At 34.8% G+C, this 13,789-nt stretch overlaps 1 protein-coding gene across 2 annotated transcripts in view; it reads left to right on the top strand.

Annotated features, from left to right (window-relative positions):
* RDX (radixin) overlaps positions 1–13,789 on the top strand; it is a 99,804-nt gene that overhangs the window by 66,745 nt on the left and 19,270 nt on the right. The window contains exons 11-14 of one of the 2 annotated variants that reach the window (XM_065882373.1): positions 585–745; positions 2,396–2,488; positions 5,963–6,205; positions 7,166–9,766. In XM_065882373.1, coding sequence (XP_065738445.1) covers positions 585–745; positions 2,396–2,488; positions 5,963–6,205; positions 7,166–7,330 — 662 coding nt within the window. In that variant the 3' untranslated portion in view covers positions 7,331–9,766. Of the gene's footprint in view, positions 1–584; positions 746–2,395; positions 2,489–5,962; positions 6,206–7,165; positions 9,767–13,789 lie in introns of those variants that run through there. The other variant, XM_065882372.1, reaches the window with a different exon arrangement.

Here is a 13,789-nt window from a genome sequence, read left to right on the forward strand (position 1 = left end):
CTCCATACTGTTCCCCTTAGTGGCTGTACCAACTTACAGTCCCACCAGCAGTGTAGGAGGGTTCCCTTTTGGAGAGTTTTTTTTTTTTTTTTTTTTTTTTTTTTTGCGCGATACGCGGGCTTCTCACTGTTGTGGCCTCTCCCATTGCGGAGCACAGGCTCCGGACACGCAGGCTCAGCGACCGTGGCTCACGGGCCCAGCCGCTCCGCGGCATGTGGGATCTTCCCGGATCGGGGCACAAACCTGTGTCCCCTGAATCAGCAGGCGGACTCTCAACCACACTGCGCCACCAGGGAAGCCCATGGAGAGTATTTTTTTAAAAATAAAATAAAGGATGTGCTTCTAGCTTTATGACATAACTTGAATTACAGAGAATTTTCATTTCTTTGCATTTTTGAATTGTGTAATAGAGTTTTAAAAGTTATTAGGTTTTTGCCAAGTTAAAAACAAGGTAATGTTCATTTGCATATGTGCTAATTTTAAGAAACTGTACAGATTAGATTCCTTGCTACTATTTTGACTTCTTTTGATAATGAGAAAATTAGAATTAATCATTGTTTTGGGGGGATACATATATTTGACAGAACTAGAAGAACAGACTCGAAAAGCTCTAGAACTGGACCAGGAACGAAAACGAGCAAAAGAAGAAGCAGAAAGGCTTGAAAAGGAGCGTCGAGCTGCTGAAGAGGCCAAATCTGCTATAGCAAAACAGGCTGCCGACCAGATGAAGAATCAGGAGCAGCTGGTAGGGAACCTGGGTTCTGTTAGGGGAAAAGAAAAATTCAGACAAAAGCATGGACGAAATCGGTTCCGCAATTTCAGAGTGTTTATTCTCTGAGCACAAAGGTGTTGGTTAATTACGTTTTCAAATCCCCTCACTGTGGTATGTGTGCACTCACTGCAAGGAACTTATATCTTTTTATTCGAATGTATTTTAAAGCAGTAAGTAGAATAACAAAGAATTATGAAAACCATAGACCACATGGACCATTTTCTGTATTCAGAGGAATACCCATCATGACAAATGAAATACCAGTGTAAAAATAGACAATTTGGAGGTTGCAGTATTTAGTACAGTAAATAAATGATCAGTATTGTGCAGCCACTACCAAAAGTGTGTTGTAATGTATCCAAAATCAACAGTAAAATTTTGTTTGCTAATGAGTGCCAGTAAAATAAGTTCAAATAATGGAAACTTAAAAAAACCTTTGTAAAATTAAGTATATTATACCTTCTGGAAAGCAAACCAACGAGACAAGTGTGGAAATAACAAAGTGTGGAAATAAGCCTAAAATGTTTATTTCTTCTTTTAAAAGGAAACCTAAAAGTAAAACCATAAAAGTTACATAGAGCCTGTTGCTAACAAAAGATTCTGATTTGCTTAGATTTTGTATAAGCCACTGGCATGTTTTGCTTTAGATAAGTTGACAATTACGTATATTCTAAACCCTATAAGATAACCATAGGCTAACTATAAGATAGATCATAATTGATTGGGGTTTTTTGTGTATTTAGTGGACTGGCAAATAATGAGGAGTAGGCATGACACCTAGAAGATTTGGGATTTAAATATTGGTTTAGGCATTTACTTGCTATGTGTCTTTGGGTCTTTCTGAGCCTCAGATCGCTCCCTTTGAAAAAAGGAATAATACCACCTAATAGTATTGTTGGGGAATTAAGAAAGTGCTGTTTAAATTATAAAGTGTTATGTAAATAGAATTCTTTTTCCTTCTGTAGGCTTTAACAGATAGTTTATTTTATTTTATTTTATTTTTTGCGCGGTATGCCGGCCTCTCACTGTTGTGGCCTCTCCCGTTGCGGAGCACAGGCTCCGGACGCGCAGGCTCAGCGGCCATGGCTCACAGGCCCAGCCGCTCTGCGGCATGTGGGATCTTCCCGGACTGGGGCACGAACCCGTGTCCCCTGCATCGGCAGGCGGACTCTCAACCACTGCGCCACCAGGGAAGCCCCTAACAGATAGTTTATTGATGAAAGTTTAAAAATAGCTCCTAGGTTCCTGCTATGAAAACAGGAATTACTACGTGTATATAGAATAATAAATTTTTTTTCACTTTGTCTCATTAGCTCATTATACCTAGTACAAGTAAGATATTTATGCTCTTAAAGAAATAGTTCCTTTTTTTAAACAGAAGACTATCTATGAAAAACATATAACATAGTCCATGTGGGAATTCCCTGGCGGTCCAGTGGTTAGAACTCTGAGCTTCCACTGCAGGGGGCACAGGTTTGATCCCTGGTCAGGGAACTAAGATCTCAGAAGCTGCACGGCATGACCAAAAAAAACAGTCCATGTACATTAAAGCTTTTTTGACTTAATATAAATGACTGAAAATATATTACTTTTTAGTATTGGTAATTGTTTTGTTTATTTTAGGCAGCAGAACTTGCCGAATTCACTGCCAAGATTGCGCTTCTAGAAGAAGCCAAGAAAAAAAAGGAGGAAGAAGCTACTGAGTGGCAACACAAAGTAATCATTTGCTCATCACTATAAATTATTGAACATCTATTTTGTACCCAGCCATATGTGGAAATTATAGAGATAAATATAAGTTGCTGTCATGATTTAGAGGGGAAGAGGTACCTCTGTATGAATGTGTATGTACTGTAGTAAATACTAATCTAGTGATAATAAGCTAAGTACTTTGGGAACACAGAAGAAATGTTTAATTTCTGAGGGAATGAGGCAGGTGTTGGGGAAACCCTTATAAATTTAAGCCGGCTCTTGAATAATACATTCAATTTGGGGGTAGAAAAGATGGAGACTGAAGAGGAAGTCATTCCAGATCGAGGGAATTGAATGAGCATAAGAAGTATAAAAGCACATGACAGATTTGAGGTCAACTAGTAAGTGAGCAAAACTTAGGGTCTGTTTTCAGAAATTTTGAGAGTTGTGGCTAGAAAGTTAGAGAGGGAATTAAGTTGTGAAAGGCTTTAAATAAATGCCCTGCTAAGGCAAGATGCTGAGAAATATCTGTAGACGTTGGGCTCTGAAGACTTCAAAACAGGATTGTAACATCATCAAGCATGGTTTTATAAAAACAGCTTAGTAATCAGCATGAAGGATGGATTGGGATAGTGGGCAGGATTACTTAAGAGCTAATGACTCACACTAAGGATGTGGCATTGAGAAAAAAGAGGAACAGGAATTATTGAAGGACATTTTGTGGTAGACTCAAAGGGGCGTGGCAACCAAATGATTGGATGTAAAGTTGAATTAGAAGAATGCAATGAAGATGATACTGAGATTTCTGAGTTCCTAAGTAGATGAAACCACTGATGTCTGAAATGGCATAAAAGTGAAAAATTAGGCTTTATTTGGAGGGGTAGGGAATATAAGATAATGAGAATTTAATTCAAACTTTAATGTTAACTCTTCAATGGAACTATAATAATAACAATTTTTTACACTCAAAGGTATATAGTTCTCTGATTTTTCTCCAACAAAATGTACTTATTACAGAAAGCAGTTTTGTTTCCCTCTTAAATTTTCTTTGTAGCACTTCGGATTTCATAGGGAAGTTTTTGGTATTGAGAGTTATGTATATATGTATATGTCAATAGAACTCTACAAAAAGAAAAACACTTAACTTTTTTGTTAACACTACTTTATTAGAATTGTATAGATCCCTTTTAGGGATGATTTATGAACTTCAGGGACACATTAACTTATAAAGATAACATATCACAGAGGCACATCCTGTGAATTGTAGAAATTAGAAAATGCATGCAAAAGAAAAATCACATTCTTGCTAACTGGGATCACTATTTTAACACTGTAGTGCATATCCTTCCAGGATATTTTCCTATTTGCATATGTGTATACATACACATTTATATGTCCAGAGTGAGATCATACTGTACATATTGTTCTGTTTTAGTCAGTTTTCATCTCATCTAATATTAGACTATATCCAAAGTTTTTTCATTTAGATATAATTGACATATAACGTATTTTTAGGTGTACAGCATGATGATTCAATATTTGTATCTATTGTGAAGCGATCATCACAGTAAGTGTAGTTAACATCCATCTCCATATATAGCTACAGAAATTTTTTTCTTGTTATGTAAACTTTTCAGATTTACTTTCTTAGCAACTTTGAAATATAGAATATAGTATTATTAACTGTAGTCCGTATGCTGTACATTATGTCCCCATGACTCATTTATTTTATAGCTGGGAGTTTGTACTTTTTAACTCCCTTCTCCCATTCCTCTTCCATTTATGCCTCTGGTAACCATCAGTCTGTTCTCTGTATCCATAAGCTCGTTTTTTTTGTTTGTTTGGTTGGTTGATTTTTAGATTCCATATATAAGTGAGATCATATGGTAATTTGTCTTTCTCTGTCTGACTTATTTCACTTGGCATGATACCCTCAAGGTCCATCCATGTTGTTGCAAATGGCAAGATTTCCTGGGACTTCCCTGGTGGTCCAGTGGTTAAGACTTCGCCTTCCAATGCAGGAGGTGCAGATTCAATCCCTGGTTGGGGAGCTAAGGTCCCCCGTGCCTTGGGGCCAAAAAACTAAAACATAAAAAAGCAGAAGCAATATTGTAGTAACATATTCAATAAAGACTTTAAAAATGGTCCACATCAAAAAAAAATCTTTAAAAAAATTCCTTTTTTATAGTGGAATACTATTTCACTATATATTAATATTTATACCACTTTTTTTTTATCTGTTCATCTACTGATGGACACTTAGGGTGCTTCCATATATATCTTGGCTATTTCATTCTTTTGCATGTGGCTCTCTAGTTTTCCTAGCACCACTTATTGCAGAGACTGTCCTTTCCCCAACCTATATTCTTGGCTGCTTTGTTGTAAATTAATTAACCATATATGTGTGGGTTTATTTCTGGGCAGACTATATTCAGAATTGAACCAAAAAGTCTTTTATAGCTAATTTGCCAGGCCAGTGTCCAGAGTAGGACTTTGCATTGCATCTGTTTGCTCTAAGTCTCTTTTAAAGTAGGACAGTTCTTTTTTTTATGATATTGGATTATTAAAAGGACCCACAGACTGTTCCTCCTCCTGTATTTGTCTAATTCCTTTCTTATGGTGTCATTCAGCCTGTCTTTTTATCATCAATATTTCTTGTAAGCTGGAAGATAAACCTAAAAGTTTGAAGGATTCAAGTTAAAAATTTCTGGCTATGATGCCTCATAGGTGAGACTTTCAGATAATTTATCATCCAAACTAGAACACTTTTGAGAGTGAAAGGGGCTGTTGTTAATAATTACACCAGGACAACAGTGTAAAGCAGTACTTTTCCAGACAAACCAGCACAATAGAATTACTCAAGTAATTGGTGACGTTGGATACTTCCTGTTGTATTATATCAGAAGACATTTAATATCTGATTAACCCACCATTAGTTGTTTTAATTGATCGTTGGACTAGAGTAATAACAGTCTGTTTCCTCCGTTGTCTGGTTATATTTTATCGTTGCTAAAACGTAATCTATTCGATGTGGAATTCTTTGGCATTATACTTATGTCCGTTTTCTCATCAACCATTTGTATAACAATTTTAGCAACAGTTGATAATCCTTGCCAGAATTAATAGTTTTATTAGGGTTTTGCACAGTGGTGTCTTTAATTCTGTCATGTAATAAGCTTTTATCAATAGCGCCTGTTTTCATTACCCTGAAATATAGTTTATATTAGAAAGAAAGGATAATAACTTGATTTTTTTTTTTTTGATGTGGACCATTTTTAAAGTCTTTATAGAATTTGTTACAATATTGCTTCTGTTTTGGCTTTTTGGCCACGAGGCATGTGGGATCTTAGCTCCCTGACCAGGGATCGAACCCGCACCCCCTGTATTGGAAGGCGAAGTCTTAACCACTGGACCGCCAGGGAAGTCCCAAGATAACTTGATTCTTTTAATTACCAATTTTCAAAGTAACTTGCTGATAAACTTATTTTTTATGTTCAGGCTTTTGCAGCCCAGGAAGACTTGGAAAAGACCAAAGAAGAGTTAAAGACTGTGATGTCTGCCCCTCCTCCACCTCCACCACCACCAGTCATTCCTCCAACAGAAAATGAACATGATGAACATGATGAGAATAATGCTGAGGCTAGTGCTGAATTATCAAATGACGGGGTAATGAACCATAGAAGTGAGGAAGAACGTATAACAGAAATGCAAAAAAATGAGCGTGTTAAAAAACAACTCCAGGTATTTAAAATTTGCAGTTGTATGCACATTTAAATATAATTTGCATTTTCCCCATTTGCTAAGGCAAACTTATTAAAAAAGAAACATTTGATTTTTGGAAGCCTTTACCTCTAGCTGGCCTTGTGATTGGTTTGTAAGTACTTGGCCTACAGTCACGTTATTTCATTTTTTCTGTTGTATGTCCTTGTTACCAGATGTTTGTTAGCCTTGTGTAATGAGGCCTTAATTAGTAAGCTATTATTTAATTATAACTTGAGCCATGTTAAAAGTAGAACATAAAATACTGTGTTTAAAAAACAAATAAATTTCTTTTTTAAACAGTATACATTAAAAAGAAATGATAATTTGATAGACTACCTGTATGACATTACATAATCTGATTTTTTTTTGTTGAGATTTTGTAATGGCAAAAGGTCAGTATATTAAATGTACATAATTAGATTAAAATAGTAAATTTTAATATTATACCTATTAGAGAACTTAATAGAATCAGTTCTCTAATTTTTAAATTCATGAAATCTTTAAATATTAATAAAAGAAAATGGGGTGATAGTTGTAATAAATGTATTAAGACTTTTGGAGAAAACTTCTCTCATGGTGTAGAATTTAGAACTTACAGTAACATTCAATAACAGCTATATTGAACCTTTTGTAAGTCATTTCAAGTATTAGACGAGAAAGTTCAAGGAAATTTAGAATAATACACAAACTCATCATGGTTGCGGAGTGTAGAAATGAAAGGCCATGGGTATTCCTCTCTAACCACTACCCCCCACCATTACTAAAAGTACAACAAACGTAAACACTTTAAAGAAAAAGATTTCACAGTGGAAATTTTAATATACTAAAAAGTCAGAGATCTGTTATATTGGTATTTTGTGTCTTTAAACCTCTTTCATAGGTTTTTAAAATCTAAAAAAAAAGTTAATAATGGTCATACTTTTTATTTTTTAAACATAGGCATTAAGTTCAGAATTAGCCCAAGCCAGAGATGAAACCAAGAAAACACAAAATGATGTTCTTCATGCTGAGAATGTTAAAGCAGGCCGTGATAAGTACAAGACTCTGCGACAGATTCGGCAAGGCAATACAAAGCAACGTATTGATGAGTTTGAAGCAATGTGAGAGCTGTTATTTTGCATACATGTTCTTCATAAGCTGAACCACCAACAGAGAAAAGCAGGCCTTTGCAGATGTGATGGAATGCATCTCACCTTGCCAAAGCACTTAAACCAGTTTGACTGTGGTAGCTAAAAGACATTTAAGGGGAGCTTTTCAACATTAAGGCAGTGTGATATTATGCTTGGTTTTCTTTTTCTTTTGGGCCAGGGAATGGAGAACAGTGTTCCATCACCTCCTTTTTCACATTTTTCATTTTCCATTTTTTTTTTCTGTTGAAGATTAACACTAATTATCATGTCTGACAAATGTGTATGTATGATTTAAGCACTTTGTACATTTTAAAGGATGGTGGTGACTTAATGAGTGTTTAGGTAGGACACTCTGTTTTTTCTTCTTCCATATTTTACCTGCATGTATTTCCACATTCTCTCTCATTCATGTTTTCTCAGTGTGTACTTCTCATACCTTGATATGCCCTGTAACCATAGTGCTGCCACTATACAGATTATTGGCAGTGATTAAAATGAGCATAGGTGGCAGGGTGGACAGTCTTTCATCATTGTGTAGAAGATAGCTATGAATCATGAAAAGGATTAGAATGTTTAACGGTGTAGTGTACAGCTATTGGTTAATTTTTTAAATCCCAATTTAATAACATTATTGGATATTTGTTATTTGCTTACTTAATTACGGTCATCTTTGACAGCTAAATTGATTGGTGTTTCATCTCCTGTCATCATTTGGTTTTCTTTGCCCACTGATCTTACAAAGGTATAGACAGCAGGTAGTGAGTAGTTCCCTAGGAAAGTTTACTGATGAAACACTACTGCAAATAACAGTTGTCTCTGAAAGATTCATTCATAGATTGATTTAGAAAAAATAGATGTTTAATAAAAGAAAAAGCACATTTGTTGGTAATTGATTATCATCATTAATAAAATCCTGGACCTTGCTAGAAGGGCAGCATATGAAAACAGCAGTCCCGAGGAGGGGACAGTAATACTACCTCACTACTATACCTGTGATGACTGGTCATTCAACCACAGTGAAGTGTGTAAGCTATATGTTTTATAATACATAGTGATACTGTCAATCATGAAGGAGTATTTTTGAGATCTCCTTTTCCTTCAGAATATCTTAGAGTGCTAAATTTTAACTGCCTTTTTGTTGAACTGAACTGTAGGACTCTGATTTGTATTAAAATTGTTAGTGCTCACTGGTATACTATCTTCCTGGAGGGGTGTTGTATGTCTAAGGAAGTGTGTGTGTGTGTGTGTGTGTGTGTGTGTGTGTGTGTGTGTGTTTGAGAGAGAGAGATTGCCCTTGGAGCATATGACGACGAATGTTTGTACCTTCATTTCTTGATGTAATTATTACATAATCATTTTAGCATATTTGGTTTCTAAATCATTGTGCTTATTATTTCAATCTAACTAAAAATACTTAAATTTGGTTAGTTAATTCTATTTTAGAAATTATAATTTTATAGGTTATATTAATTTCAGTTATGTTTTACAAAGAAATCTTTCCAGTTTGAAAGATGTTCAAATATTCACAGGTTCTAACATTTTCTTTATTATAAAACATTTAGATTTGGAGATAAGGAAAGCCTTGTTTTCTCTGTGTGGTTCAGCTACTTTCCATTTGGTATTATGCATTCAAATTTACATTTATCTATTAAAATTGCCATTTTGTTAGACATTTTTCATGCACAATAGATTCAAATTGTGTCTGAAAATATCTCTGTGCTTTTTTGATTTTGCTGACTTTAAAAGGATTAATCTGGGCAGACATTATGAAAAGGAAAGGTTGCATTTAATATATTTTTTGGATTTAGTAGGACAAAAGATAACTGGTTAACCTTGAAGTGACTGTTGTACGGTGGTTGTGCACATGCTTCAAAACACTGTGGAAGAGGACATTTCTCCTTGCAGCACATTAGAGGAACAGATGATAAGCCCTACTATTCATGGTTTAAAGCATGTGTTCACTCTTCCAAAGCATTAAAGTAATTGCCATAATAGGTGAAAACTTGGATTTTTATTGGATTTTTGTTAATTTGCTTCATTTTGAATTGTGTGCACTACCATTCCTACATCAGTTTGATATCAGTGTTGAAAAATTACCAGTTATATTTGCTGTTTATAATCTATTTGTAGATTAGAATTAAAATGGATTTAATCCATTTTTAAAACTGTGTGAATTTTTCTAAACAGGAACAACTATTTGCAATATGGGTTTTCATTAAACCAATTATAACTTTTATTATTAGCATTTGAGAAGCACATGTTCATATAGCAATGTAAAAATATATTAATGAGTATTTGGTAAATTCCAGCAGGCTTATACTATTAGCATAATTTTGTGTTGTACAATTAAGTTACATCTATAATTTTGGATAACATTCATTGGTTAACAATAAAGTGACAAAAGCTCATGTTTCATGCTTCACTGTTGTTATTTAACATGGATTTCTTGTATATTTCCTGAATATTATAATCTCTGTTAGATCCATAAATCCTTACATCTTAAAAACAAGAAGTGGATAGGAAAAAGTTCAGAATCCTCATACATTTACTCGTTCCCCCAAATTATATATCTCTTTTGGTATGGAAGTAATAGTGATAATTCTCCAGAAAAGTTAAATCATTAAATTAAATTGACTCTTTTCATAATAGAAAATCATTTAAGATTTCTAGTCATTGCTTTTCTTGTGTAGTGTTTAGTTTTCCTAAGGAAGAAACAGTTTCATTGTCCTTGATTAATCTCACTATTAAAATGCTAATGTTCTTTAAAGAATTGTATACTAAGTGCTTCTTACTAAATTTTATTATAAAGATTATTCTTCTTAAATAACAAGTGATAAATCTGTTCTAAGCATAGTAAAAGCCAGTTGTCTTCTCAGTTTACAGTAATATTGAACTGTCACTTTATTATTTCTATTCTCAAAGACAGGTGGTGATCTCTTTATTCTGGTCCTGTTAGAAAAGAAAAGGGAATTCTGTAGTATAATATTTTGCTTTATGTCTAATTAGAGTTCTTTTTTTAAGAACTAGAATTAGCACTTAGAAAGTTATATCTTACACTGTATTGGAACTCACTCCTGGTTATCATTGGAAAGAGTTCCAATGTTAGTGCTGTGATTAAAAAAAAATGCACATCACTTTCTGTCTCAGTTCTTATTACCTGTTGATTGGTGATATTTTTAGAATTGAAGATAAAAGATTTTTTAGATCCCACAGTATCCCATTTTATGTATGCATAATGAAAATAGTCTTTTAAAATCTAAAACTTAAAACTGAAGTATAGGAATTACTGCCTTTAGAATTAATTTAGTGAACTGATTAGTAAACCGAAGCTTAGATGTATTTAATAAGAATAAGGGGAAACATTTAAATATGGAACTACACTGGTAGACAGTCCTCTTTTCTTTAAGCTTGTTCTAAATGAACAGAACTTTAGCTTTTCTTATTCTGTACTTCATTCTTTTTTAACTAGGAGGTAATCTATTAAATATTCTAGTGTGGTTTATCATGTAGAATGACAATATTCTAGTACATTTCAAAAGCACAGTGATTCAGCAGATATGATAACTTCATAAAATGTCAAGGCAGTATGACTCCTCACATTCTACACTGTTCGCAAGGAAAACTTGGCTCACGATCGTGTTTCATATATTAAAGCTCCCTTCCATGGCTTTTCCAATTAAATAATCTTAATTCCCACTTTTTCCTACTGGACCCATCTTTTTTTTAAATTTAATTTTATTTTTTATACAGCAGGTTCTTACTAGTCATCAATTTTATACACATCTGTGTATACATGTCAATCCCAATAGCCCAATTCATCACACCACCATCCCCACCCCCCTGCGGCTTTCCCCCGTTGGTGTCCATAGAATTGTTCTCTATATCTGTGTCTCAGCTTCTGCCCCGAAAACTGGTTCATCTGTACCATTTTTCTAGGTTCCACATACATGCGGTAATACAGTATTTGTATTTGTTTTTCTCTTTCTAACTTACTCCACTCTTTATTACAGTCTCTAGATCCATCCACGTCTCAACAAATGACCCAATTTCGTTCCTTTTAGGGCTGAGTAATATTCCATTGTATATATGTGCCACATCTTCTTTATCCATTTATCTGTCGCTGGGCATTTAGGTTGCTTCTATGACCTGGCTATTGTAAATAGTGCTGCAGTGAACATTGGGGTGCATATGTCTTTTTGAATTATGGTTTTCTCTGGGTATATGCCCAGTAGTGGGATTGCTGGATCATATAGTAATCCTATTTTTAGTTTTTTAAGGAACCTCCATACTGTTCTCCATAGTGGCTATATCAATTTACATTCCCACCAACAGTGCAAGAGGGTTCCCATTTCTCCACACCCTCTCCAGCATTTGTTGTTTGTAGATTTTCTGATGATGCCCATTCTAACTGGTGTGAGGTGATACCTCATTGTAGTTTTGACTTGCATTTCTCTAATAAGTAGTGATGTTGAGCAGGTTTTCATGTGCTTCTTGGCCATCTCTTTCTTTTCTTTGGAGAAATGTCTATTTAGGTCTTCTGCCCATTTTTTGATTGGGTTAATTGTTTTTTTAATATTGAGCTGCATGAGCTGTTTATATATCTTGGAGGATAATCCTTTGTCTGTTGATTCATTTGCAAATATTTTCTCCCATTCTGAGGGTTGTCTTTTCGTCTTGTTCATGGTTTCCTTTGCTGTGCAAGAGCTTTGAAGTTTTATTACATCCCATTTGTTTATCTTTTTAAAATTTCCATTACTCTAGGAGGTGGATCAAAAATGATCTTGCTGTGATTTATGTCAAAGAGTGTTCTTCCTATGTTTTCCTCTAACAGTTGTATAGTGTCCGGTCTTACATTTAGGTCTCCAATCCATTTTGAGTTTATTTTTGTGTATGGTGTTAGGGAGTGTTCTAATTTCATTCTTTTACATGTAGCTGTCCAGTTTTCCCAGCACCACTTATTGAATATCTTTTCTCCACTGTATATCCTTGCCTCCTTTGTCATAGACTAGTTGACCATAGGTGTGTGGGTTTATCTCTGGGCTTTCCATCTTGTTCCATTGATCTGTGTTTCTGTTTTTGTGCCAGTACCATATTGTCTTGATTACTGTAGCTTTGTAGTATAGTCTGCAGTCAGGAAGTCTGATTCTTCCAGCTCCGTTTTTTTCCCTCAAGACTCCTTTGGCTATTTGGGGTCTTTTGTGTATCCATACAAATTTTAAGATTTTTGGTTCTAGTTCCGTAAAAAATGCCATTGGTAATATTATAGGGATTGCATTGAATCTGGGGATTGCTTTGGGTGGTATAGTCATTTCCACAATATTGATTCTTCCAGTCCAAAAACATGGTATATCTCTCCATCTGTTGGTATTGTCTTTAATTTCTTTCATCAGTGTCTTATAGTTTTCTGCATACAGGTCTTTTGTCTCCCTAGGTAGGTTTATTCCTAGGTATTTTATTCTTTTTGTTGCAGTGGTAAATGGGAGTGTCTCCTTAATTTCTCTTTCAGATTTTTCATCATTAGTGTATAGGAGTGCAAGAGATTTCTGAGCATTAATTTTGTATCCTGCAACTTTACCAAATTCATTGATTAGCTCTAGTAGTTTTCTGGTGGCATCTTTAGGATTCTCTAAGTATAGTATCATGTCATCTGCAAACAGAGACAGCTTTACTTCTATTTTTCCAATTTGTATTCCTTTTATTTCTTTTTCTTCTCTGATTTTTGTGGCTAGGACTTCCAAAACTATGTTGAATAATAGTGGTGAGAGTGGACATCCTTGTCTTGTTCCTGATCTTAGAGGAAATGCTTTCTGTTTTTCACCATTGAGAATGATGTTTGCTGTGGGTTTGTCATATTGGCCTTTATTATGTTGAGGTAGGTTCCCTCTATGCCCACTTTCTGGAGAGTTTTTATCATAAATGGGTGTTGAATTTTGTCAAAAGCTTTTTCTGCATCTATTGAGATGATCATATGTTTTTTCTTCTTCAGTTTGTTAATGCGGTGTATCACATTGATTGATTTGCGTATACTGAAGAATCCTTATATACCTGGGATAAATCCCACTTGATCATGGTGTATGATCCTTTTAATGTGTTGTTGGATTTTGCTTGCTAGTATTTTGTTGAGGATTTTTGCAACTATATTCATCAGTGATACTGGTCTGTAGTTTTCTTTTTTTGTAGTATCTTTGTCTGGTTTTGGGGTCAGGGTGATGGTGGCCTCATAGAACGAGTTTGGGAGTGTTCCCTCCTCTGCAATTTTTTGGAAGAGTTTGAGAAGGATGGGTGTTAGCTCTTCTCTAAATGTTTGATAGAATTCACCTGTGAAGCCATCTGGTCCTGGACTTTTGTTTGTTGGAAGATTTTTAATCACAGTTTCAATTTCATTACTTGTGATTGGTCTGTTCATATTTTCTCTTTCTTCCTGGTTCAGTCT

This window comes from Phocoena phocoena, chromosome 8 (assembly GCF_963924675.1).
Source record: "Phocoena phocoena chromosome 8, mPhoPho1.1, whole genome shotgun sequence".
In the NCBI taxonomy this organism is placed as follows: domain Eukaryota; kingdom Metazoa; phylum Chordata; class Mammalia; order Artiodactyla; family Phocoenidae; genus Phocoena; species Phocoena phocoena.